The sequence below is a fragment of the Arabidopsis thaliana genome, chromosome 5 (genome assembly GCF_000001735.4).
Source record: "Arabidopsis thaliana chromosome 5, partial sequence".
NCBI lineage: Eukaryota > Viridiplantae > Streptophyta > Magnoliopsida > Brassicales > Brassicaceae > Arabidopsis > Arabidopsis thaliana.
In genome coordinates, this window is record NC_003076.8 from 3528852 (window position 1) to 3552870 (window position 24019).

The 24019-nt window shown below is 35.9% G+C and overlaps 6 protein-coding genes across 9 annotated transcripts; 5 read left to right on the plus strand and 1 right to left on the minus strand.

The window, feature by feature from the left end:
• Positions 1–3550: 3550 nt before the first annotated feature.
• On the plus strand, positions 3551–6370 carry SYTD (Calcium-dependent lipid-binding (CaLB domain) family protein). Its single transcript, NM_121148.3, is given in 11 exon segments — positions 3551–3655; positions 3743–3846; positions 3940–3990; positions 4091–4211; positions 4519–4646; positions 4726–4827; positions 4902–4976; positions 5066–5145; positions 5221–5371; positions 5466–5696; positions 5810–6370. Coding segments are annotated over 11 exon segments (1709 nt in total).
• Positions 6371–7337: 967 nt separating this feature from the next.
• On the plus strand, positions 7338–12298 carry SPS2F (sucrose phosphate synthase 2F). The gene is made up of 13 exons (NM_121149.4): positions 7338–7781; positions 7872–7961; positions 8086–8330; positions 8421–8484; positions 8572–9264; positions 9374–9478; positions 9595–9726; positions 9829–10005; positions 10238–10291; positions 10371–10433; positions 10527–11432; positions 11537–11664; positions 11771–12298. Exons 1-13 carry the CDS (start codon positions 7575–7577, stop codon positions 12048–12050), a joined length of 3144 nt encoding a protein of 1047 aa, NP_196672.3. The 5' UTR covers positions 7338–7574; the 3' UTR covers positions 12051–12298.
• A 989-nt stretch (positions 12299–13287) lies between these two features.
• On the plus strand, positions 13288–15929 carry AT5G11130 (Exostosin family protein; the record flags this gene model as incomplete). 2 transcript variants are annotated; one of them, NM_121151.3, is made up of 4 exons in its annotated part: positions 13288–13690; positions 13873–14069; positions 14758–15112; positions 15205–15873. In NM_121151.3, exons 1-4 carry the CDS (start codon positions 13469–13471, stop codon positions 15871–15873), a joined length of 1443 nt encoding a protein of 480 aa, NP_196674.2. In that variant the 5' UTR covers positions 13288–13468. The 2 variants fall into 2 exon arrangements, with proteins under 2 accessions (NP_196674.2, NP_001331253.1); NM_001343157.1 differs by lacking the exons at positions 13288–13690; positions 13873–14069 and having other exon boundaries at positions 14730–15112; positions 15205–15929.
• Positions 15930–16359: 430 nt separating this feature from the next.
• On the plus strand, positions 16360–17318 carry AT5G11140 (phospholipase-like protein (PEARLI 4) family protein). Its single transcript, NM_121152.2, has one exon. The coding sequence runs from the start codon at positions 16492–16494 to the stop codon at positions 17215–17217; it is 726 nt and encodes a 241-aa protein (NP_196675.1). The 5' UTR covers positions 16360–16491; the 3' UTR covers positions 17218–17318.
• Positions 17319–17348: 30 nt separating this feature from the next.
• On the minus strand, positions 17349–19266 carry VAMP713 (vesicle-associated membrane protein 713). 2 transcript variants are annotated; one of them, NM_001343158.1, is made up of 5 exons: positions 18774–19260; positions 18381–18571; positions 18060–18223; positions 17778–17864; positions 17435–17648 (listed from the first exon to the last, which is right to left on the minus strand). In NM_001343158.1, the coding sequence occupies exons 1-5, from the start codon at positions 18991–18993 to the stop codon at positions 17630–17632; spliced, it is 681 nt and encodes a 226-aa protein (NP_001331552.1). In that variant the 5' UTR covers positions 18994–19260; the 3' UTR covers positions 17435–17629. The 2 variants fall into 2 exon arrangements, with proteins under 2 accessions (NP_196676.1, NP_001331552.1); NM_121153.5 differs by having other exon boundaries at positions 17349–17864; positions 18774–19266.
• Positions 19267–21448: 2182 nt separating this feature from the next.
• APT5 (adenine phosphoribosyltransferase 5) lies at positions 21449–23404 on the plus strand. Of its 2 annotated transcripts, NM_121154.4 has the most exons (6): positions 21449–22013; positions 22094–22204; positions 22433–22525; positions 22611–22760; positions 22852–22910; positions 23064–23404. In NM_121154.4, exons 1-6 carry the CDS (start codon positions 21923–21925, stop codon positions 23133–23135), a joined length of 576 nt encoding a protein of 191 aa, NP_196677.1. In that variant the 5' UTR covers positions 21449–21922; the 3' UTR covers positions 23136–23404. The 2 variants fall into 2 exon arrangements, with proteins under 2 accessions (NP_196677.1, NP_001329978.1); NM_001343159.1 differs by having other exon boundaries at positions 22611–22910.
• Positions 23405–24019: the final 615 nt, after the last annotated feature.

Sequence of the window (24019 nt, forward strand, 5' to 3'; positions counted from 1 at the left end):
GACTAAGGACCATACGCTATTATATCAAATATTTTTTCCTCCAAAACCGACTTCTTGTTTTGTCCCTTTTCCTTTCGCTTGTAATTATTGAATTTCTAAAATCTTCTCTTTTAAGTTTGATTATTTATAGAACGGACAACACAAGAAGGCTTCACGAGCAAGTTTTCCGAGGATTTTGGCCTCAATTATCCAAGTTGTTTAAAGGATTTGTGCCCAAAACAAAGATTGTTCAAATTTACTTGTACATGTTGGAAAACATGTCCTACAACATAGAAATGCAAAAACATGTATCTAAGTTTAAATTTCTCATTCTGATTAGTAGGAAAATGATCATTGAGCTACGTTATTATTTAATTTAGTTTCTTCTAATTAATGATTTAGACCTATTTCAACTAAAGTTGTTTCCATAAGATCATAATCGATATTCATCTCAAATGCATCATGATTTACTATTGTTGTTTGTTTCCTATAGGTTTCTGGTCAACTAGCTCCCAATATTCTATTTCTGAGGATCCATTTTTCCGGCAACGATCAAGTCTTTTACTATTTCTAAGTTGATAGTACTAATTTGTTTATTGCTATTCCGAAAATAAACTTGAGGGCTGGTCAACAACGGCAGTTCAATGATCGAGGGGGAGACTTAAATATTCATAATATTCTGCTATTCAACACCTAATTTCAAATGTGACATCTAGCTATATATAGCAAAATTAAAAGTTAGAGAGGCAGGCACATGATGCAGCACTTCAGTCTTCAATATGATTAATTGATACCAACCGTTTTAATAATTATGACTATAAATGCAAGAGGCAGGGCTTATGATAATTCAAACTTTCCTGCATTACTGTTACAAATTCAAACTTTATAATACTACTACTACTTTCGATAATTCTCAACTAGTTTGTTTAGGGTTTCTATCTAGAGCCAGGTGATGAAAAATAATCATGTACGTATTCCTTTGTATTTCGGGTGTTCTCAACGATGGTATCCGTTAATTGTTTTTTCATTTTTTTCATTTTCTTAAACAACGTTAACTATACATCATTATATTTAAACGAATCATTAAAAAACTGATTATCAATTAAGACAGCAGTTGAGATAGAGAGAAACGAGACATGAGTGATGAGTATGACCCACACGTTTTCATTAAGATGAGTAATTAACTCTTTAACTTTAGGCTTTAGCTAGAGAAGAGCCAATGTTCAGACACTACATGTGACAATCAGAACCCACAAAGAGATGATATAAAACTTCTTTTTTTTTTTTTTTTTTTCTGTTATGTTTCGGCAATTTTTAAGGCTATGGCACAATTTCAGTTGGCTTTTTCTTTATTCCTCAAACTCGTTCACATTCTTTTTGTGAGTTTCTGATTCTCTCTTCTGAATAATTCAAATCTTTCCAACCACACACTCTTACAAAAACTACAAAAGAAGTTGTTGTTTTCCTATGTTCTTTTATTTGTAGCTTCTAAAGACACCCTCCATGTTCCTAGATAATCTACAACCACTCACTAGAAAGATTCTGTGTTTAAGAAATTTAAAATCATAAAGGGTGTTTTTTTCCTTATGCTTATGCGAATATAAGGGCTGTTATGAATTTCCAAGATTCGTTGGGACGCAAATTTATGCATTTCACATTCATATATCGAGAAAAAAATTGGCCAAAAAGTAAGAGAAGTTCCTAGATTCGTTGGGACACAGATTTATGCATTTCACATTCATATCTCAAGGAAATTTTTTAAAGTAAGTCTAAAAATCATAAGCACAAAAGATTGTGTTCGAAGCATAAATTAAGTAGTACCATGAGTTTCCATCACATTCAATCTTAATCAATTTCAATGATGCTTTTCCTTTGTTCTTTCTCATTATTCACGAATAGTGAAAATATAGGACAAAACATAACAATTTCATTGTTAATGCATGTATAATAATCACAAAATCCCAATTATTAGTTTTGATAAATGACTACAACAGTATTTTTAATTAGGTTTATGTCTATCTAATTAACGCCTATAAATTTGGTTACAACATTATTGCTTTTTTTTGTCGACAACATAGCTTTTTTCTTTAAACATATAAATGACAACACGTGATATATCAAATTCGGCCTAATACATAATGTAACTGATGATGAAATTGATAAAGCTACTTGTTGAAACAGTATATTTACACTCATTTCTAACGATACGTTACCTAATGCTAACCAAACAAAATTTCAATATGAATCGCGTACTTAGAACAACCATCTTATATTATGCATTGATTATATAATACTATTCAAAGTCAATGCTTTGTAGTATCTTTCGTTTCGTGGTAAGTTCAAATACTCATATTCAAGATAATACAATCGGGACCGGTCATAAGTTGATCGAACCACATACTGCATACATAAGAGAAAAAAATGAATTCCTACTTAGATTATAAATATTTTTATTTTAGTTTTGATATATGCAATACGAAAAGAGTAACAACTATACTTACTTTCAAAAATAAAATGGACCCCTACAAATATATGGGGGCCAGAAACAAATGTTTCATCCTGCTGTACAATAATTGATACAGAAAAACGGCAACGTTCATTGTCAATTTGAATTTAGTTGTGAGATTCGCGCCGGAAAAATAGAAGTTGAGAGAAGAAGAAGTGTAATTGAATGCCAAAAGTGATGTAAAAAGTCAGAAAAGAGTTGAAAACTAAAGAGTAATGACAAAATATGTTGCGTTTGCGTACGTCCATGAAATTGTCAACTGTCAAGTGATCCTTCCAAGGCTTTGATAACGACTATCGATCTTTACATTTTGAAAGTACATTTGTTATTAATTACTATGGAGTTTAGAAATCTCACCATTTTACATTTGCCGAAATATACTTGTTGTATAAATACAAAATTATACTGTAAATACAAAAAAGAACAGTGTATGCGTATTTTTCCTACTTTCTTACTTTCTTTACACATTTCTGGTTTTTGTACCCAAAAATAAAAAGCACTTCATGGTTCATACTTCATTTGTACACTACAGTAACATCCTTATTAAAAAGCGTAAGAAAATGGAATATTGTTTGTGAATTGGGCCGGCCCATCCTTAAGCACAATTTTCGGCCTATTAGAGATTTATGAGACAGAAAAAAAACGAGCGTTAGAATATCGGTATTCGGTAACAAGAAACCAAACCAAACCGAATTATATTTGAACTGGTTCGGTTTGATTTTTTCGATTACGGTCTGATGTAGATTAAATAAAATAATTAAAAAGTTCCAGAAGCATGCAGAAGAAGATTGAAGAACACCGAGATACCGAGATTTACAGAGGATCAAATCAAAAGCAAAAGAGAAAGAGAGAAGAAGTAGAAGAATCATCATCTTTAAAGCCAAAAATATCAATAAATTAGATTAGAGAATACTTAAGCTTGAAGCAATCTCGTCTTTAGCCTTTATTGTCGAATTACTAATTAATCTCGAAGCAGAGCACTCTCTGTTCCGATGAATGGATCTCATCTAAAAAATCACCGTGTCTCTCGTCCCTGGTTTGGTCCTTCGAGAAGTGTGAACAAAAATGGGTTTTCTCTTTGGTTTGTTCATAGGAATCGCGGTTTCTTTCGGTTTGGTCGTCGCATTTGCTCGCTACTCTAGTGTCAGATCCACTCGTCGAGCTGATTTGGTAAAACCAATTTCATATTTTCGTATTGTGATTAATCCATCTAAGAAGATTAATAAATAAGAAGAACAATTTTTTGGTTTTGAATAGGCAAAGACCATTGCTGCATTTGCAAGAATGACAGTTCAAGATTCGAGAAAACTTCTCCCGGGAGATTTTTATCCTTCTTGGGTTGTGTTTTCTCAGAGACAAAAGTTGAGTTATTCTAAATGTCTTGTACTTTCATCATTTTGTTCTGTCTTTTGCTCTTGTTGATGTATTGATACTTGTCCTTGATTAAACTACAGTTAAATTGGCTTAATCTTGAACTTGAAAAGATCTGGCCTTATGTAAATGAGGTAACTTTAATTAACACGCAATGGTACTTTTTTTTTTTACCTTTTTGGATGTGTTGATATATCTTCACTAACTTCGTTTTTCTGTTGGTTAATCTTGTAGGCAGCTTCTGAGCTGATTAAAAGCAGTGTGGAACCAGTACTTGAACAGTATACACCAGCTATGTTAGCATCTCTCAAGTTCTCTAAATTCACACTTGGGACTGTGGCTCCTCAGTTCACAGGTTTGGTTTTGTTGGTTCTTATAAATAATCTAATAGTGTTGATATATTTATGAAGTTATCCGTAACTCGGTCAATCCAGAGAACTTGTATCTTAAACATTGATGCAAATGGGTGCTTAATTGAAGATGTTTTATTTTAGCAATCTTGTTTATGTAGCTGTTTTGCTTGAATCATACGGTTTAGAGAAAAGTAATGTGTAGTCAGAAAAACGTTTATTATATTGCCGAGTTTTCAAATTATAACAGTCGTTATGCTCACCTATTTGATCAATGAGACATTAAAAGTCGTTATGCTCACTCATTTTCAGGAGTTTCTATCTTAGAAAGTGAAAGTGGACCTAATGGAATCACAATGGAACTTGAAATGCAATGGGATGGTAATCCAAAAATCGTGTTGGATGTCAAAACCTTACTTGGCGTGTCTCTACCTATTGAGGTACTCCACTAGTAATGCTATTTTTTATAAACTTTGTTATCCATTTTTTGTTCTTGAGCTTACTGTGTTGTGTCTGTAGGTCAAAAACATAGGATTCACAGGTGTTTTCAGGCTGATTTTCAAACCTCTTGTTGATGAATTCCCTTGCTTTGGGGCACTTTCTTATTCACTCCGCGAGAAGGTAACTTAGTGATGATATGATATATATTGCTTGTTATAATAACTTAGTAATCTTCTCTTGTTTTCTGTGAGCAGAAAGGGCTTGATTTTACCCTCAAAGTTATAGGTGGTGAATTAACATCAATTCCAGGGATTTCAGATGCAATCGAAGTATGCCAAAAACCAAATTTGATCGTATGTTTTGACAGCATAATGTTACCTATTATTGATTAACAATCTTTCTTTAACGCCTTTGACAGGAAACTATTCGTGACGCCATTGAAGACAGTATAACATGGCCAGTTAGGAAAATTATACCTATTTTACCAGGAGATTACAGGTTTTTTTGCTTCTTTGTATGATTTTTTTTTTGGTAAAGACCATTTTATGAAGATCTGAAAATGTGTTTTGACAGTGATCTGGAGTTGAAACCTGTTGGAAAATTGGATGTGAAGGTTGTGCAAGCAAAGGACTTAGCTAACAAAGACATGATTGGAAAATCTGATCCTTACGCTATTGTATTCATTCGCCCTTTGCCTGACAGAACCAAAAAGACCAAAACTATTGTAAGATTTTCCCTCTAAACAGATTCCACTATCTTTCTCTTACTGATTTGGATTGTGCATACCTCTCTTGGTAATTCTTTTTAATGTCATTTAGAGTAACTCGTTGAATCCGATTTGGAATGAACATTTTGAGTTCATTGTGGAAGATGTCTCAACTCAACATTTGACAGTAAGAGTCTTTGACGACGAAGGAGTTGGATCTTCTCAGCTTATTGGGGCTGCTCAAGTACCGTTAAATGAACTCGTACCCGGGAAAGTTAAAGATATTTGGTTGAAGTTAGTCAAGGATTTAGAGATCCAAAGGGATACAAAAAATAGGGGTCAGGTTAGTATTTCCTCCTATCATAACTATTGTTTCCATATTCATAACACAATGTAGAAAAATATAACATATCCATTTTAGTTAGGACTATAAAAGATATATTTGTGGTGATATAGGTGCAGTTGGAGCTCTTATATTGTCCCTTAGGCAAAGAAGGCGGATTGAAGAACCCGTTTAACCCGGACTACTCATTGACCATTTTAGAGAAGGTACTGAAGCCGGAAAGCGAGGATTCGGATGCCACGGATATGAAAAAACTGGTGACCTCGAAGAAAAAAGATGTGATAGTGAGAGGAGTGTTGTCTGTGACAGTGGTGGCAGCTGAAGACTTACCAGCTGTAGATTTTATGGGAAAAGCAGATGCATTTGTGGTAATCACATTGAAGAAATCAGAAACGAAATCCAAGACAAGGGTAGTACCGGATAGCTTGAATCCGGTTTGGAACCAGACGTTTGATTTTGTAGTGGAAGATGCTTTGCATGATCTATTGACGCTTGAAGTATGGGACCATGACAAATTTGGCAAGGACAAGATAGGGAGAGTGATAATGACATTGACGCGAGTGATGTTAGAAGGAGAGTTTCAAGAGTGGTTTGAGTTAGATGGAGCTAAATCAGGGAAGCTTTGTGTCCATCTTAAATGGACTCCTAGGCTTAAGCTCAGAGACGCCTCTTGATCATTCTATCTTCTACTCTCAACACATTACTTTGCTTATTTTTTGTTTTTTGTTGTATAGTGTGCTGATGTTTGTTACTTCTTGTCAATTGTTATCCTTTCTTCCTTGCCTTAGAAGAAACCAATATAAGTATTAAATATACACTTTTTCTGTTTATATTCATTTTACTCACTTTACCTTCATTTGATTCGTAATTGTGAATGAATTTGTACTGAACTGATATTGGTTTTGGCCTTCAGGGGTGACCTTCTTTTCCTTTTAAACTCTCCTACTTTAGATGATCATAATTAGCAGCAGCATGAACAAATATTGTCAAATAAAGGAAAAGTAATTATTTTGTGACTGACATATTTCTGTATTTTTTAATTAATAAAATTAAAACACTAATACTAACGAATGACGTCAACATATTTATGATAATCAATAAATGATAGATACTTTAAAATGATAATCAATAATTTACCGAGTAGTTTTCTACCGACATTCATATTAAAAGCTTGTAAGTTGATAATATCTGATTTTGAGGGGGTTACGTGGGTTCGTGGTCGTGAAGATTATAATAAAATTGTAGACAGCTGCTCACTGTATTATTATTATTTTTTGTTAAAGAACAGAAAATTTGGTCAGTGTGTTATAATATTCGTTCGTCTAAATAACTTCTTTATGCTCTTTTGATTATTCTATATGCTAATTATGGTCTAGAGTTTGCCAAATGTCAATCACTCACTGCGCAGCTGCGCTTGTTATAGTATCAATTAGTCGTTTGAGAAGACTCATACCGAAAAATTCATAAACAAATCGTTACGAATCTTCCAGTGTTACGTGACTCGTCGTAATTTTGACACCTCACGCTTTTTTAATACTAAACAATTATGTTTCTAATAATAAAGATATGACAAAATCGGATATTCCCTCAGTAATTAATTCAGATAGTCAAATATCTAATTAAGGGTCATTTAATTGGGTTATAAAAAAGAAAGAAAAGGAAGAGACACTTTTTCACAAATCGCCAAATCACCTCTTTCCCTCTCCTTCTTCTTCGTCTCTCTCGTTCGTTTTCTAGAAACCTGTCATCCTCTTCCATCTCCAGATCACAACACTAACTATCATCACTTTTGTATATCCGATTCCTGATTCACCAGTTTTTGTAGAGAGATTGGTTTCTGCTTTCTCCAGATCGTTGAGTTCGGGAGAGCGAACACCAATGGTGGGAAACGACTGGGTGAATAGTTACCTGGAGGCGATTCTCGCAGCCGAACCTGGAATCGCCAATTCCAAACCGCCTGGAACCGGCGATTCCAAATCGTCTCTTCTGCTGAGAGAGCGTGGCCATTTCAGTCCCACTCGTTATTTCGTTGAAGAGGTTATCACAGGCTTTGATGAGACTGATCTTCACCGTTCCTGGGTTCAGGTATACCTCTTCGCTTTGGATTTATTCCTTTTCGTTTCCGTTTTTGATGTTTCCTGACAACTTTCCGATTGATTTGTTATTGATCCAAAGGCTGCTGCAACCAGGAGTCCGCAAGAGCGTAACACAAGGTTGGAGAATTTGTGCTGGAGGATCTGGAATTTGGCTCGCCAGAAGAAGCAGGTTCGTGATTTCGTTTTAGGATCGTTTGCTTCTAGCTTGATCGTTATCTTTCTGGATCTTGTGCTATGAAGATTACTGGATTTGGAATCTGTTTTGAGTTAATGATTGTGTAATGTTTACTTAGGTTGAAGGGAAGAATGCTAAGCGTGAAGCTAAAAGGGAGCGTGAGCGTGAGAAAGCAAGGAGGGAAGTAACTGCTGAAATGTCTGAAGATTTCTCTGAAGGAGAGAAGGCAGATTTGCCTGGTGAAATCCCAACTCCTAGTGATAACAACACCAAAGGAAGAATGTCTCGGATTAGTTCTGTTGATGTCTTTGAGAATTGGTTTGCTCAACACAAAGAGAAAAAGCTTTACATCGTGTTAATAAGGTACAGGCCATTACTTGAGAATTTGTGTGTTTGTAGTTGGTATAAGTTTGTTTCACATGGTGGTGAATAATGGTAGAAATTGTCTTGCAGTCTTCATGGTTTGATACGTGGTGAAAACATGGAGCTTGGTCGCGATTCTGATACTGGTGGCCAGGTATACTTCTACCTACAAGCGTTTTTTTTGTTTTTGAGTTTTAAAATTTCTCAATTCACACATGTATGAAACGACTTATGTACTCAGGTGAAGTATGTTGTGGAACTTGCAAGGGCATTAGGCTCAATGCCAGGAGTCTATCGTGTTGATTTGTTGACCAGACAGGTCACCGCGCCAGATGTGGATTCCAGCTACTCTGAACCGTCTGAGATGTTAAATCCTATAGACACAGATATAGAGCAGGAGAATGGAGAGAGTAGTGGCGCTTATATAATCCGTATTCCTTTTGGCCCGAAAGATAAATATGTACCAAAAGAGCTCCTCTGGCCTCATATCCCTGAATTTGTTGATAGGGCACTTAGCCATATTATGCAGATTTCAAAGGTTCTTGGTGAGCAAATTGGTGGTGGACAACAAGTATGGCCAGTTTCTATTCACGGGCATTATGCAGATGCTGGTGATTCCACTGCTCTTTTATCTGGGGCTCTGAATGTACCAATGGTTTTTACTGGGCATTCTCTTGGTCGTGATAAGCTTGAGCAACTCCTGAAACAAGGACGGCCAAAAGAAGAAATCAATTCCAACTACAAGATATGGAGACGGATAGAGGCAGAGGAGTTATGTCTTGATGCTTCTGAGATTGTCATAACTAGTACAAGGCAAGAGGTAGACGAGCAATGGCGCCTTTATGATGGTTTTGATCCGGTTTTGGAGCGAAAACTCAGAGCAAGAATGAAAAGGGGTGTGAGTTGTCTAGGCAGATTTATGCCTCGCATGGTTGTAAGTATCATCTCTGTCCTCTCTGATCATCTTATTTTCCACTCTAGGACTTATACGTGAGAATGTCTTTATATCATGACTCATGAGTAGCCTTGTCATGTGATCCTAGGTTATTCCTCCAGGAATGGAATTTCATCACATTGTACCACATGATGTGGATGCAGATGGAGATGATGAAAATCCACAAACTGCTGATCCACCAATTTGGTCTGAGGTAATCTTATCTTCAAATCATAGCCTATTTCCTTTTTCTTTAGTCAAAGGTTTTACATTTTCTATATTTGTTTTATCGGTACCTTTAAACTTACTACGAACTCTTCACTTGGGCAGATTATGCGCTTCTTCTCTAACCCGCGCAAGCCTATGATTCTCGCTCTTGCTCGGCCAGACCCTAAAAAGAACTTGGTTACTCTAGTCAAAGCCTTTGGAGAATGCCGTCCATTACGGGAGCTTGCGAACCTTGTAAGTCTTGCAGTTATTCTTTTTAGAATCATGATCTCCAACTAATTTATTGGAAGTGTGTTTCACTTTTTTCATTTCTTCTTTCACTATCTTCGATTGCAGACATTGATAATGGGAAATCGAAATGATATTGATGAGTTGTCCTCCACGAATTCCTCTGTGCTGCTCTCAATTCTGAAGCTAATAGACAAGTACGACTTATACGGTCAAGTGGCAATGCCTAAGCATCACCAACAATCTGATGTGCCTGAAATTTACCGTTTGGCAGCCAAAACAAAGGTAGTGGTCAAACATGATTACTTTTCTCCTCTATGCTCACATGAGTCCCAGTATTTTCTTTTTTGATCTCTTATAGGACATGTACTCTTCATAAATTATTTGTAGTGCTCATTCAATAATTGTTCCCATATTAAAATGCATAGGATCATAGCATGTGTTTTGCCTCCATTTCTGTGATACAGTTTAGTTCCTTGCATTGTTTATCCGCCTTATGTTAAACCTTCTTTTCCAGGGAGTATTTATAAATCCAGCGTTCATCGAACCATTTGGACTGACTCTAATCGAGGTATTTATCATTTATTCTCTTTTCAGCGCTCTATTCATTCCAGGGTCTCTTATTAATTAACACGCACTGTATCTAACAGGCAGGAGCTCATGGGCTCCCCACTGTTGCAACAATTAATGGAGGACCTGTCGATATACATCGGGTTTGTCTCTTTTCATATTTTAATAGAAAATATGCACTATACAATCATTGCAGAGCCTATGCTGAATTGCTGATATTTGCTACTAACTTGTAGGTTCTTGACAATGGTCTTCTAGTTGATCCTCATGATCAGCAAGCTATAGCTGATGCGCTCCTGAAACTAGTTTCTGACAGACAGCTATGGGGAAGATGCAGACAAAATGGCCTAAATAACATTCACCTGTTTTCATGGCCAGAGCACTGCAAAACATATTTGGCTCGGATAGCTTCGTGCAAGCAAAGACATCCTAAATGGCAGAGAGTTGAGTTTGAGAACTCAGACTCCGATTCACCCAGCGACTCTCTTAGAGATATAAATGACATCTCCTTGAATCTAAAACTTTCCTTAGATGGCGAAAAGAGTGGAAGTAACAATGGTGTAGATACTAACTTAGATGCTGAAGACAGAGCTGCTGAACGTAAAGCTGAGGTAGAGAAAGCTGTTTCAACCTTGGCACAAAAGAGCAAACCAACAGAGAAATTTGATTCCAAGATGCCTACTTTGAAAAGACGGAAAAATATATTTGTCATTTCTGTGGACTGTAGCGCAACCTCAGATCTTCTTGCAGTGGTGAAAACAGTTATTGATGCTGCAGGAAGAGGCAGTTCAACAGGATTCATTCTCTCAACCTCAATGACAATATCTGAGACTCACACAGCACTGCTTTCAGGAGGGTTGAAACCACAAGATTTTGATGCTGTTATTTGCAGCAGTGGAAGTGAACTCTACTTCACGTCCTCTGGTTCAGAGGATAAGACCGCACTTCCTTATACACTCGATGCAGATTACCATTCCCATATAGAATTCCGCTGGGGTGGAGAGAGCTTGAGGAAGACTTTGATCCGTTGGATTAGTTCTGTTGAAGAGAAGAAAAAGACGAAAAAAGGAGAGATTTTAGTTGAAGACGAGTCTTCTTCTACCAACTATTGCCTATCCTTCAAAGTGAAAGATCCCGCTTTGGTAAATTCACCCTCCTCAAGTCTATATAGTTTTTGTTCGTCCTAAAACATTGATTTTCTGTTTGTACCTTCTGATATCAATTTTATTTTATTCAATCTCTGCAGATGCCTCCAATGAAAGAGCTGAGGAAATTGATGAGAAATCAAGCATTACGTTGCAATGCAGTTTACTGCCAAAATGGAGCTAGGCTTAATGTAATCCCTGTTCTTGCATCACGATCTCAGGCCCTTAGGTAAATTTTCCATCATAAACCATTATATCTACGCATCATCAAGTTTTCACTTTCTTGGATTTGAGCTCTCACTGATCGTAGTGCATTTGTATTCCTCTGTTTTCAGGTATTTGCTAGTGCGATGGGGCATTGACTTATCGAACATGGTGGTGTTCGTGGGAGATTCAGGTGACACGGATTACGAAGGCTTGCTTGGAGGAATTCACAAAACAGTGATACTTAAAGGCTTAGCCAGTGACTTGCGTGAGCAACCCGGCAACAGAAGCTACCCAATGGAGGATGTGACTCCACTGAACAGTCCCAACATCACCGAGGCTAAAGAATGTGGTCGTGACGCCATTAAGGTCGCTCTAGAGAAGCTTGGGATCAGTCTCCTCAAGCCTTGAGGACTGAGGCTGTTTTTTTTTTCTCAATAAAAGAAGTTTTTGTTGGACCAATACGCGATATTGCTAATTGATAATCATAACGGCCAACAAAGTGCAATATACTAATAAGATTGTCGCCAAGTACAAATTTTTGTGTTTCACTTTTTTGGGTGATATATTAAAATAACCTTTGTATTATCAAAAATTCTCATATGCTTCCCCGATAGGATTGATGACATATGAAATCTTATGCATTAATCAGTATTAATTGTGGAAGAGCAAGTTCTAAGTGGTGCCTTTAGAAAGATTCATTTGGCCCTAAATTGAACTGATGATGTTTTAGTTGTTTGAAAAGAAAAATAGGTTTTAAAATTATTGGACTGTAAACGGTCTTGTCTTTCGTTTTTACCATCAACTTATTTACCAATTTCAATGAATGTTGTTCCCAAGTATTACAAACTAGGAAAATATTAAAAGGTATAGTGATGTTCAACAAAAAAAGTACCAAAACCAGAAACAAGTAAACAGCAGTGTCTTGGTTTTTTGCTTGGGCAAAAAGTACGTGATGATGTAAGTCGTTAAAATAGTTGCCTTTTTGCTTTTTCCTTTTGTACACTTTGCTTGGGGCTTGTCTCTGATGATGTTATTTTTTCTTAAAAAGGCTTATTTCTAACAAAATTATACATTTGTTTTGTTTTTGAAATAAGAATATCAAGTGTATAAATTTCACAGGATTATACACAAAAATGCAATGCACTTTTGGTCAAAGTTCAAAGTTTTGGTGAATACATAATACGTTTCGACTAAATTTTAATCATATATCCGTCTTATATTTACGTCTATATTAAGAGAAAACGTACAAATCTTCTACAATCTCGAGTTTGATGAGGGGAATAACTTTACACTTATTATCATAAGATAATTGAGTTGAATGTAATTTATGATTTCCTTTTTTAATTTATATTAGGATAACCTCAGGAAAAATTTAAGCCAATATAATCTAGAATGAATAATTAAAAAAAAAAATTTTATTAGAAAACCGAAACCAAATCCAACCTAAACCATACCAAAAAAAAAACAAATTACACGAGAGTCATGTTTAATTTGCTTAATTCGTTGACCAAGAAATAAATGAATTTTGTTAACCCAAAATATTCGAAACCGGATTAGACGGTCAAAGAGTGACACACATATAAATCGAAGAGTATGGGAAGTAAATAAAAATAAAAATAAAGAAGAAGAGAGTAAATAATAAAAACCTCACTACAGAGAAATTGATTAAACAAACAAACAAACAACCCTAAAATTCATCATCAAAATCATCTCTTTTTTTCTTCTTGAGATATTCTTCTTTTCATCTGTAAAAACCAAAAAACCAACCCTAATTAAATTACACCTTGAAGAAGAAGAAAGAAAGATCGATCCTAATTATTACTTTCATGGCGGATCTGACTTGTACGACACCGTTTTTGCTCTATCCATCACTCGTTATCATTCTCTTCTTCTACTCCATTAACCACCATAACCAAATATTCTCATCCGTCGTTGATGATGATCCTTCTTGTCGTCTCTCGTCTTCTCCACAAGCTGTTTTCTCTTCCTTCAGAATCTTCCCTTTTCGTTCTTCATCGTCTTGTCTCAATATCACTTCCAACAACAATGTACATTAATTTCTCTTCTTTTTATTTGTTACATCCTTTAATTTCTTCATATATATGTTTAGTTTCTTTATTTTATTTTTGTTGGCTTCTAGGTTTGAGGAATTAGCTTAGGTACGAGGTGTTAAATTGTTATTTTCTATTAATTTATAATTAATGTTAAATTTGTTTTAAATTGGAAACAGTCGACGTCAGAAGTTGTGGTGGTAGAAGAAGTTGATGAAGCGGTGGAGAGGATTGAAGAAGGTTTGGCGATGGCTAGAGCCGCCATAAGGAAGGCCGGAGAAAAGAATCTCCGTCGTGATCGTGATCGGACGAATAATTCGGATGTGGGAGTCGTATCTAATGGATCTGTCTATCTCAATGCTTTTACTTTTCATCAGTTAAGACCTTTTCTTTCTCCTCACTTTTTTCCTATTTTTGCTTACTCTTTGAGTCTTTTCTCTCTCTAAATATATATATAGTACATGATATTATACAAATATACAAATTGGTATATAGTGTAACAACATTGTTTAGTTTTGTCACTAGGTAATTTCCCTTGTTAGATTTGAGTCAGTAAATCTTTTTTTAGTTAAATTCATGGGTTTCAATCACTTAAGTTAAAGAAAGGTTAGATTTGATGAAAAACTGGAGTATAAATAAATAATTGAAACTATGTAGGTAACTAGTAGGTACTCATTACGATCTGTACTTTTTTTTCCATGACTCCAAATGATCCTTAATAGAAATATGTGTCAACATCAAAATTCTATGTAACTTTCTATTTTTAGTAACCAACACACTACTAGTTTTGCAGTTTCAAGGTCCCTTTGTCCCTTTCTTTAGTTTTAAATATATATTTTAAATCAGGCACACTTTGTGGAAAGAGTAGTTTTCTCCATACTTTCTCTCCATCTCTCAACTTGACCTTTGCAAACACATCACTCACTTTGTTCTTACTTCTATGTTAAAAGGTTTAAAAGTCTCACATTATCACTCCATCTATATATGTAGACAAACACAAAGATATTTATGCAAATGATCACAGCATATGTAATGTTTTTTCTTTACACATGACAATTAAACAGGAGTCACAAAGAGATGGAGAAGAGATTCAAGATATGGACATATAGAGAAGGAGAAGCTCCTCTGTTTCACAAGGGTCCACTCAACAACATTTACGCCATTGAAGGCCAATTCATGGACGAGATCGAGAACGGAAACAGCCGTTTTAAGGCGGCTTCACCGGAGGAAGCCACTGTGTTCTACATCCCCGTAGGGATTGTCAATATCATACGCTTTGTCTATAGACCTTACACTAGCTATGCACGTGACCGTCTCCAAAACATTGTTAAAGACTACATCTCTCTCATCTCTAACCGTTACCCTTACTGGAATCGCAGTCGCGGTGCTGATCACTTCTTCCTCTCCTGTCACGATTGGGTGAGTTTCAATTTATAACCATTTCTTGTTTCGTACGTAAACCATAGTAGCCTAACTCTAATTTTTCCTTTTTGTCTTCCTTGTTGTTCAAGGCACCTGATGTCTCAGCTGTGGATCCAGAATTATACAAGCATTTTATAAGAGCTCTCTGCAATGCCAATTCCTCCGAAGGATTCACCCCAATGAGAGACGTTTCATTACCGGAAATCAACATTCCACACAGCCAATTAGGGTTTGTACACACCGGAGAACCGCCTCAAAACCGCAAACTCTTAGCATTCTTCGCGGGCGGTTCTCACGGAGATGTCCGAAAAATACTTTTCCAACACTGGAAAGAAAAAGACAAAGACGTCCTTGTCTACGAGAATCTCCCCAAAACCATGAACTACACGAAAATGATGGACAAGGCAAAGTTTTGTTTATGTCCTAGCGGTTGGGAAGTGGCGAGTCCGAGAATTGTCGAGTCACTTTACTCCGGCTGTGTTCCGGTCATCATAGCTGATTATTACGTCCTCCCGTTCAGCGACGTGTTGAATTGGAAGACATTCTCGGTTCATATTCCAATATCAAAGATGCCTGACATAAAGAAGATTCTAGAAGCAATAACAGAAGAAGAGTACTTGAATATGCAAAGAAGAGTGCTTGAGGTTCGGAAACACTTTGTCATAAACAGACCATCAAAGCCATATGATATGTTGCATATGATCATGCATTCTATTTGGTTACGGAGGCTTAATGTTCGAATCCCTCTTTCACAGTGAACTACATATTGTAATACTCTTTTATATATAATACACATACATAATATAGGATCTTCAGAAACTATATAACAATGTCCCGTTCTTGATTTTCGATTAAAACAAGCCTCCAAAGTTTCGTTTGGGAATGGGACGTACAATTTTCATGGCCTACTTGTAATGGTTGGGAAGCCCAAAAAGGCCCATTTAGGATCATCATTTGAAAAAGATTTTTCGACGACTTTTAAACGTAGCTTCAGGCCTTCAGCCTAGGCCTTGTTTCTGACTCGTTCTAGTTTGACACTTTCCTTTTTAAAATCCTTTTTGTTTTGTTCCTCTGGTTTGAGAAAATAGAATTTCCTAAAACAGAAAATGTTGACAAAGTCAAGAACGCGATCATAGCGATGATCGTCGAGTCAAAGTCAGAATCGTTGCTAACTCCAATAAACAATAACATATCGTTAAAAATACAATACTCAAAGCCTTTGAAATAAACCTTTAAATAGATGGAAAGAGAGCAAGAGAACTTTATACTTTTCTCTCGAGCTTTCTTGTGACAAACAAAAAAAAACAAAAAGCTTTCTCTTTCTCGAACTCAACTACTTTCTCCTTCTGTCTGTGTTTCTTAAGTAACAGACAGAGATGAGTTTATGTTCAGAGATCTCTCAACTTCATGTTCCTCATTGGAACAGTGCATACTCTGTTTTCAATGATGATAACGACAAAGACTCTGTTCTACTCTTCCCTGAGCTTCTTTTTTCTCCATTGAACAAGGCTCTTGTGATCACAACCTCTGATTCGTGGGACGTTGTCTCCGTCGGAGAATACAAAGTCAAAGCTAGTCTCTCCTCCACTCTTCAAAGCATTTTCGACAAGTATGGAGACATCACATCGAATTCCAAGCTCCAATCACTCTCCACACGAACATATCACCTCGAGACACTAGCGGAGGTTGTTATCGAACTCCAGTCAACGCCTCTACGTCGGTTATCTGAATCACGGGCCACTGAGATTCTAGCAATCGTTGATGACATAGAAACGGCAAAGATCCGAGTAGGTTGGCTCCGGTCCGTTCTTGAGGAGGTTCTTGAAGCTACAAGGTATTTTGACAGATGCGAAATGGCAGTTATGGAGAAAAAGGCCGGCGAGCACCGTTTATTGCTTGCAAAGCAAGAAATGGAACTGAGTTTGAAGAAGCTTGCAGAGAAAGAGAAGGAGATGAAAGAGTTTAGGGAGAAATTAATGAAGACAACAGGGAAATTGGGTTCGCTGGAGATGAAACGGACGTGCCTTGATAAGAGATTAGTGTTTCTGAGATCTAAAGTCGAGAAGTTTCAAGGTCAATCTGTTTTTCAGGACATTTTGTGAAGAAGTTTTTGTATTTCTTAATAGTCTTTTGCGTTTAGATTTTTTTTTGTATAGAGAGAACTCGTCTTTATTCGTTGAATGAAAAAACAGATTCTTTTTCATTTTGTTGACTTTTTTTCGATTCAGATTTGTTCAGATACAAAAAGATGAAAAACTTTCACCATAATATAAGTTGATTCAATTTTCGATTGAATATGTTAGTCAAACACCAAATTTCCATGTGGCCAATCTTCAGTTCTTCACCATGTGACTAGAACTTAATAAGTTGGAAAATTCTTCACAGATCAAGCAAAAGCTAAAAACGTCATCATTTAATACAACTTTTAACGCCGCAGCATAAATTGCAAACAGACAGGGGATGATCATTAACAGTGAAATATCACACTTACAAATAAATAATCGACTCTGTAATTCAAAGCAATAAGCAGAAGCTGAAATTGAAAGATCACATAAACACACATTTTAGACAAACGCATATAATCTCACATTCCAAAATCGAAGCAGAGTCTGATAATTCCCAAGAAGGGAAAGGTGAAGAAGATAAGAGAATGTCTTCTTACTTGAAACAAGAAGGAAGACTTGGCCCATGGCAAACAAAGGCCATCGCGATGTACACAACCAAAGCTAGTACAAGTATCAGAGCAATTCTGCAGAAAAATAACAAGCATCATGAGCAGAGAAAACCAACAACAAAAACTCCACCAAGAATGTAAAATTGTAAAATATATTTTCAAACATACAGTATGTAGTTATCAATTCAACACGAAATTGCTAGTTTTTGTCTCGTCAAGTTTATCAGGTAAACAGGTTTGTTGGGAAGAATTTTAGATCAGAAAACTTACGTAAGCTTGACATTTCTCCACCACATAATGGTTCTGTAACGACGAGCTTGCTTTCTGAAACGAAAAGTGTTGCCTTGCATATTTTCGGTTTTATCAACTAGCAACTCCAAACGCTCCCCTCTATCCAAAACTTTATCAATATTCTCAATCATCACATTTCGAACCTGAAAAACAAAATCAACGTCACTAGTAATAGTTAGTAATAAAGCTACAATACTGCATAAAGTATCGAGCAAATCATTATGTCCATGTATGTGTCGTAATAGGCTATATCAAACATATACTTTAGACTTCAAAAAAGAGATGATTTTGTAACATTACCTGACTCATTTCACCTTTGATTCTGCTCATCCTGTCTGCATTAGGATCATTGGAATAAAACTCCATCTGTTGACTCAGAACTCTTGAAAATTCATCATTCATGGAATAAGCTTGAGCTGAATGAATAGCTCGGCCATATGTTTTCACAAACCTCTGATGAATATCATCCAAAAACGCAAACGGAATATTCCCTGCCGCAACATCAGAGCAAAATCATAAGTGACATAAACCTAACATCACCAAATTGCTCCCAGAAAATTATCAGCATCTTTCTATTGAAACAACAATCAAATCCCCCAGAATTGATATAAGATCTCAGCAGAAATCGAAGACACTCAAATACAAGAGCCAAATCATGTAAAATTGATGAAATTAGCGAGAGAAGCAGCTTACTTCCGGCGGTTTCGTCGGCCATACAGAGAACGGTAAGACCATCTGTTCGTTTCACATGGAAGATGTAGCGATCCTGAGAGTAAGACATATGGCTATCGCTATCGTTTCCAGGCAACTTCTCCAAAATCTGCTTCGAGATTGAGCTAGCGTTAGTCGAAGTAGCGCTAAACTCCGATAACACCACCGTTCCACGAGCCACCAACGCAAATATGATCGCCATCTACTCCGGCACCTTGTTCCAGCTCACTTCTCCCTGTAAATCTCAGATCTTGAGAACAGCGATTAACAAAACACCCCAAAGTGATTCGATTAGAGTGTAAAATCGGAGAATTGTTCAACGCCGATTTGTAATCAAAGAAGCATCACCATACATCTGAAATTGAATTATTGAAATGATTTTGAGGAACCCTACAAATTGAAATTAGGATATCGGAGAAGCCCGCTTTACAGTGAAAAAAAAAGTTGAATTTTGAAAATATCAGGCGCAACAAAAATATCTGGCCTCAATCTAAAACTCTTGGGCTTACATATAAATTTGATATCACAAGGCCCATTATTTTATTTTTAGGATTTTTGGGCCTATATATACAGAAACTCTTGGGCTATTTTCTGTATGGGTAAAAAAAACAAGCAGTAGTATAATCGCCCATCATGAAGCTAGTTGGAATAAATCCCTGTATAAACAAAAGTCAAATGAAAGTGTAAAAAAGCTGTGAATGATTTTTGTTATAAAGCTATAAAGTTAGACAACGAGATTTGGGATATCTCCTCGAAGTTGTAACTTTATTGTTATTCTATCTCTCTACTTCAATTTTTTTCCTTTAGGTTTGTGGTGGGTTTCTCGGTACGAGGTTCATTTACCCTCCCAACTATACAATAGACTTTTGTTTTTGTTTTTTTGCTTTTCACCTTAAATCTTATCTACCTCATATTCTCTAAATGTAATCAGTGGAGGAACGATCTAATTAACAATATACCTATCTAGAACACGACCTAGATAATTTACATCATTAGAAATATTTTGTTGGTTAAGCTTTTAGATATATACTATGCTAGCTTTAACAAAAAAACAAACAGAAAAAACTGTGTTAAGAGAATTTTGTAAGCTTTTAGAAAAATACTATGTTAGTTGAAATTCTATTGTCCCAAGTGTTGTTTGGACTGTTTTGTTTCTTTGCATAGTTCATGTAGTGGGCTTGTTTGAGTTTTTCTTTATCGGAGAAAGATTATTCCTAAGTGAAGTCTCTTTGTATGTTCTCTAGTGAAGCATGAAAGACATCACTGTAAATTGAATCAAAACAATACTTGTTATAGTGGAATTCTTGTGAACTATGATCATATAGATGTTAACTTCACAAAATCTTGAACTTTGAAAAAGTTTCACTTGTAATTATACGTTTGTTATTTATTTTGGAAGCTAAGTGGTTTTTGAGGTCGAGAAATCATTTAGGCGGACCTAACATGGGCTAAGGAAATCGTAATAAACACATGCTTCACGAGGCTAGTACTTCTTGAACTGTGTATTTGGCGGCCTCGTGCCATGCAAACAGAGCAGTATATAGAATTTTCATAGAAGCATAGAAGATACCAATAAAATATCTTCGGTGAACTAGCACAAAGCCACAAACTTCAAATCAGTACTTCACATTTCTGACATGAAATTTTGTTTTAACATATATCGTTAAAATTGAAATTGCTCATGAAAAGGGGTATGATTTAACTTCTCAAAAACATGGTCTTCACTTATATATGAAGTCACCAATCCATTATGCTAATTTCTTACATATTAGCAATTATTTTGGGTCTTTATTTATTGAACTCTTATTTATACCCGTTTTAATTATTAGAAGAGTCTAGATCTTTCACACGTATTTAAAAATAATATTTAAAATTTATTCTATATCCTTTACTAATCTATATAGAGCTGAACTAAATTATAGAGTTATATGATTATATCTTAAACCTGAATTCAAAACTAACCCCGTACCATACAAAAGAAATTTTGTTATACAAGTTGGCATGTACCACTCAATTCTGGACGCATATTGACTCTATTGCTGATTTATTTGTATTCGGTGATCTGCTCCCCATGTACTTTTTTACTTACGCTTTGAATTCACATAAAAACCTGTACTACTACTATCTAAATGTTATAAACGCAATCTACAAAAATCAGTACTCGTACAAACACAAACAGTGTAATGTAGGAGACAAGAAATATAAAACACCTCGATTTAAGGAAAAAAGAGGTAACTAAAACTAACACAAAGGCTCCGAATGGTGACTGCGTTTTGCGGTGCGGGAGAAGTGCGGTGCGGTTCAAATAGTAACGAAAATACATATGTAGAGATTTTGATACTGTTACAGCACTGTTGCAGTGCGGTTTTAGGTGCGATTTTGGTTAACATTAACAGCCAAAATCTATTATCCCTACGCCTACCAATATAAAGTTGTAAAAACTTATTTAATACACATTACAGTTCACAAAACTTTTAATATAGTAAAAAAAAGAGAGGCAAGTGTAGCTGTGTATGGAGGAGACAAGACACAAAACATGGAATGTGAACTAGTTTTAGGAGAATGGGTACTTCTTTTTATAGAAAAATGTTTTTTATTTTTGGCAGAGTATCGAATCTCTTTCCTTTATAGGTCTTTTGATCGAGACTCTAGTAAGAAAGAGCTAAAGGCCAAAAGATTCTCTCGAAGATCCATAAGATTTTCTTTTCTTCTTCGGATCTTTCTTCACTCTCTTTAATACAGTATCCATTAACGCTTGTGATTGTGATTTTATTGCGGTTCATAAAAACCTGTGTGCCGACCCAGTTCGCGCGTGTGGTACACACACTCTTCTCCACTACTATTAAATATTAAATGCTCTCTCACCCACTTTCTATACAACTGGTGGTGAACAGAGGAACAGAGCGAGACAGAGACATAGAGAGAGAGAGAGAAGAGAGAAGATCTGATCTCATTTCATTTCATTTCCTTCTTCTGCGAGGGAAATTTATTTGTTTCCTACTTTGAATTCTTCCCCATTTACTCTCTCAAGAGAGAGAGAGAGTGCGAGAGATTAATACACACAAGTGAAGACGCTCCTTAACTCTCTCAGAATTGAAACTTTAGTGAGAAAGAGAAGAGAGAGAGAAAAGATGTTTGCGGCGGAGAATGGTCTCAAAGGAGATCCAAGGCTTGAAGCTATATCAGCAGCCATTAGGGTTGTCCCTAATTTCCCTAAGAAAGGTCTTTAAAACTTCTTGTTCCTCTGTTTTTTCTGTTCTTTGTTCTGTTTTTGCAATTCTCTGAAGTTGTTTCTTGGACAGGGATTATGTTTCAGGACATAACTACGTTGTTACTGGATCACAAGGCGTTTAAACACACAATTGATATCTTCGTAGATCGTTACAAAGACATGCAAATCTCTGTCGTTGCTGGTAAGACTCCTCTGTTTTTTTTCCTTTGTTCTTCCTTATCCTCTCATTTCTTTACTACAGTGTTTCGTCATCAAGTTTGTTAAGTAACGCCAAAAACTATGTGTCTTTCTAAAATGGGTTTACATCATATAAGCAAACAAAAGACAATTAAAAAAAGGAGAAACAAGAATTGTCTTTTTCTTCATTAAGAAATTAATATGTTTGTTTACATCCAAATGTATTATATAGGAGTTGAAGCAAGAGGTTTCTTGTTTGGTCCTTCCATTGCATTAGCCATCGGCGCAAAGTTTATCCCTTTGCGTAAACCAGGAAAATTACCAGGTTTTTTTACTGCATTATCTGTTTTGGTTATTGTGATAGAGAAGCTCTTGAGATTCTGAAAAATTGGCGAAACTATAAAATATAGGGAAAGTGATATCGGAGTCTTATGAGCTCGAGTATGGGCATGACCGTTTAGAGATGCATGTTGGCGCTGTTGAGCCACGCGAACGCGTCATTATCATTGATGATCTTGTTGCTACTGGCGGCACTCTTTCTGCCGCAATGAGCCTATTGGGTTTCTTTCTTTCTTCTTGTTTTCTTTTTCAGTTTTTAAAGAGAATTTTTTGGTCTTGAATTGTAATGTGATACAGTTTGACGTTTTACAGAGAGCCAAGGAGCTGAAGTTGTTGAGTGTGCTTGTGTTATTGGCTTGCCTGAAGTCAAGGTGAGTCACATTTATCTTACTTGTCTAAGAAGTTATCTCTGGTTTTGTTCTTTTGAAATGATTTCTAAAATGTAGTGATAGAGTTAGTTTTTTTGTTATAATCTCAACTCAAATTTGCTCATTGAGTTTGTGAAAATTTTGAATTGTTTTTAGGGGCAACACAAGCTCAAAGGGAAGCCGCTTTATGTGTTGGTGGAGCCTAGTGGATTAGATGAGTTCTGTTAGGATACATACCGGTTACTTCCGGTTCAGTTTTCTTTCCCTGCAGAGTTCATGTTCTTTTTTTCAAAATTTCTAGGGTTCCAACTTCTTGTATTCGTTCTCGTTTATTGATCTCTGTAGATTTTGAATTTTGATGTGTACTTTCCACGGCAGTGGTTGGTAAAAAACCGAGATACTGAAAAGAGTCTTTACATTTCCCGGTTTGGTGGAATTTCTGATGGATCACTAACTCATGTTAATCAGTTTATAATAACTGTAATCATTAAAAGGGTAAAGATACGTTCGTAATTTATGCGGGAAATCTAAAAAGTACAACTAGTAGGTTTACTAAATTTAATGCTGATATTACTGAGCACTGATAAAGTTGGTTGTATTCTACGACAAAACTATTCATTACTGCAATATTGGTCCATATTTTTGCTTCAGCACTGCTGCAAGTTTTTCTTTGTTTCTCCCTAAACTTAACAACTTACTTCACTGATTTCAAATTATAAATTGAAAATCGTTAATAAAGTTTTCATGATACAAATTATTACATAAGCAAACTACTGTATGTGTTATTTATTGAAGACTATAAAACAATAAAAGTGAAAGTACACAATGGCTTTCCTTACAAAGCTTTATTTGCTAATAAACAGAAGAGTCTGATGGATAACTTGAGAACTCAGCAGAGCTGGTTAGATCGCGAAATCGGATTAGGGTTTCGAAATCTCTGAATTGCAAGAGTAAAAATATCTGAGCTTCGTCCAAACGATTCCAAAGAGAGTGAAAGATATGGTTGAACTCAGTCTAAATTGGGTTTTGTTTTAATTAATGGGCCTACAATTTTGTTGGGTCCTTGAAACAAAAACATTGTTATTAAGGGAAATGAAATATCTTAACTAAAC

Bases quoted from the DNA above. Each gene is read 5' to 3' on its own strand.
- SPS2F (NM_121149.4), top strand. From the start codon at position 7,575: ATGGTGGGAAACGACTGGGTGAATAGTTACCTGGAGGCGATTCTCGCA. The intron at 7,962-8,085 runs GTTCGTGATTTC...ATGTTTACTTAG, and splicing joins TGGCTCGCCAGAAGAAGCAG to GTTGAAGGGAAGAATGCTAA. The intron at 8,331-8,420 runs GTACAGGCCATT...ATTGTCTTGCAG, and splicing joins CTTTACATCGTGTTAATAAG to TCTTCATGGTTTGATACGTG.
- AT5G11140 (NM_121152.2), top strand. From the start codon at position 16,492: ATGAGTTTATGTTCAGAGATCTCTCAACTTCATGTTCCTCATTGGAAC.
- APT5 (NM_121154.4), top strand. From the start codon at position 21,923: ATGTTTGCGGCGGAGAATGGTCTCAAAGGAGATCCAAGGCTTGAAGCT. The intron at 22,014-22,093 runs GTCTTTAAAACT...TTTCTTGGACAG, and splicing joins CCCTAATTTCCCTAAGAAAG to GGATTATGTTTCAGGACATA. The intron at 22,911-23,063 runs GTGAGTCACATT...AATTGTTTTTAG, and splicing joins TTGGCTTGCCTGAAGTCAAG to GGGCAACACAAGCTCAAAGG.
- VAMP713 (NM_001343158.1), bottom strand. From the start codon at position 18,993: ATGGCGATCATATTTGCGTTGGTGGCTCGTGGAACGGTGGTGTTATCG. The intron at 18,572-18,773 runs GTAAGCTGCTTC...ATGTTGCGGCAG, and splicing joins GGCCGACGAAACCGCCGGAA to GGAATATTCCGTTTGCGTTT. The intron at 17,865-18,059 runs GTAAGTTTTCTG...ATTTTTCTGCAG, and splicing joins TGGAGAAATGTCAAGCTTAC to AATTGCTCTGATACTTGTAC.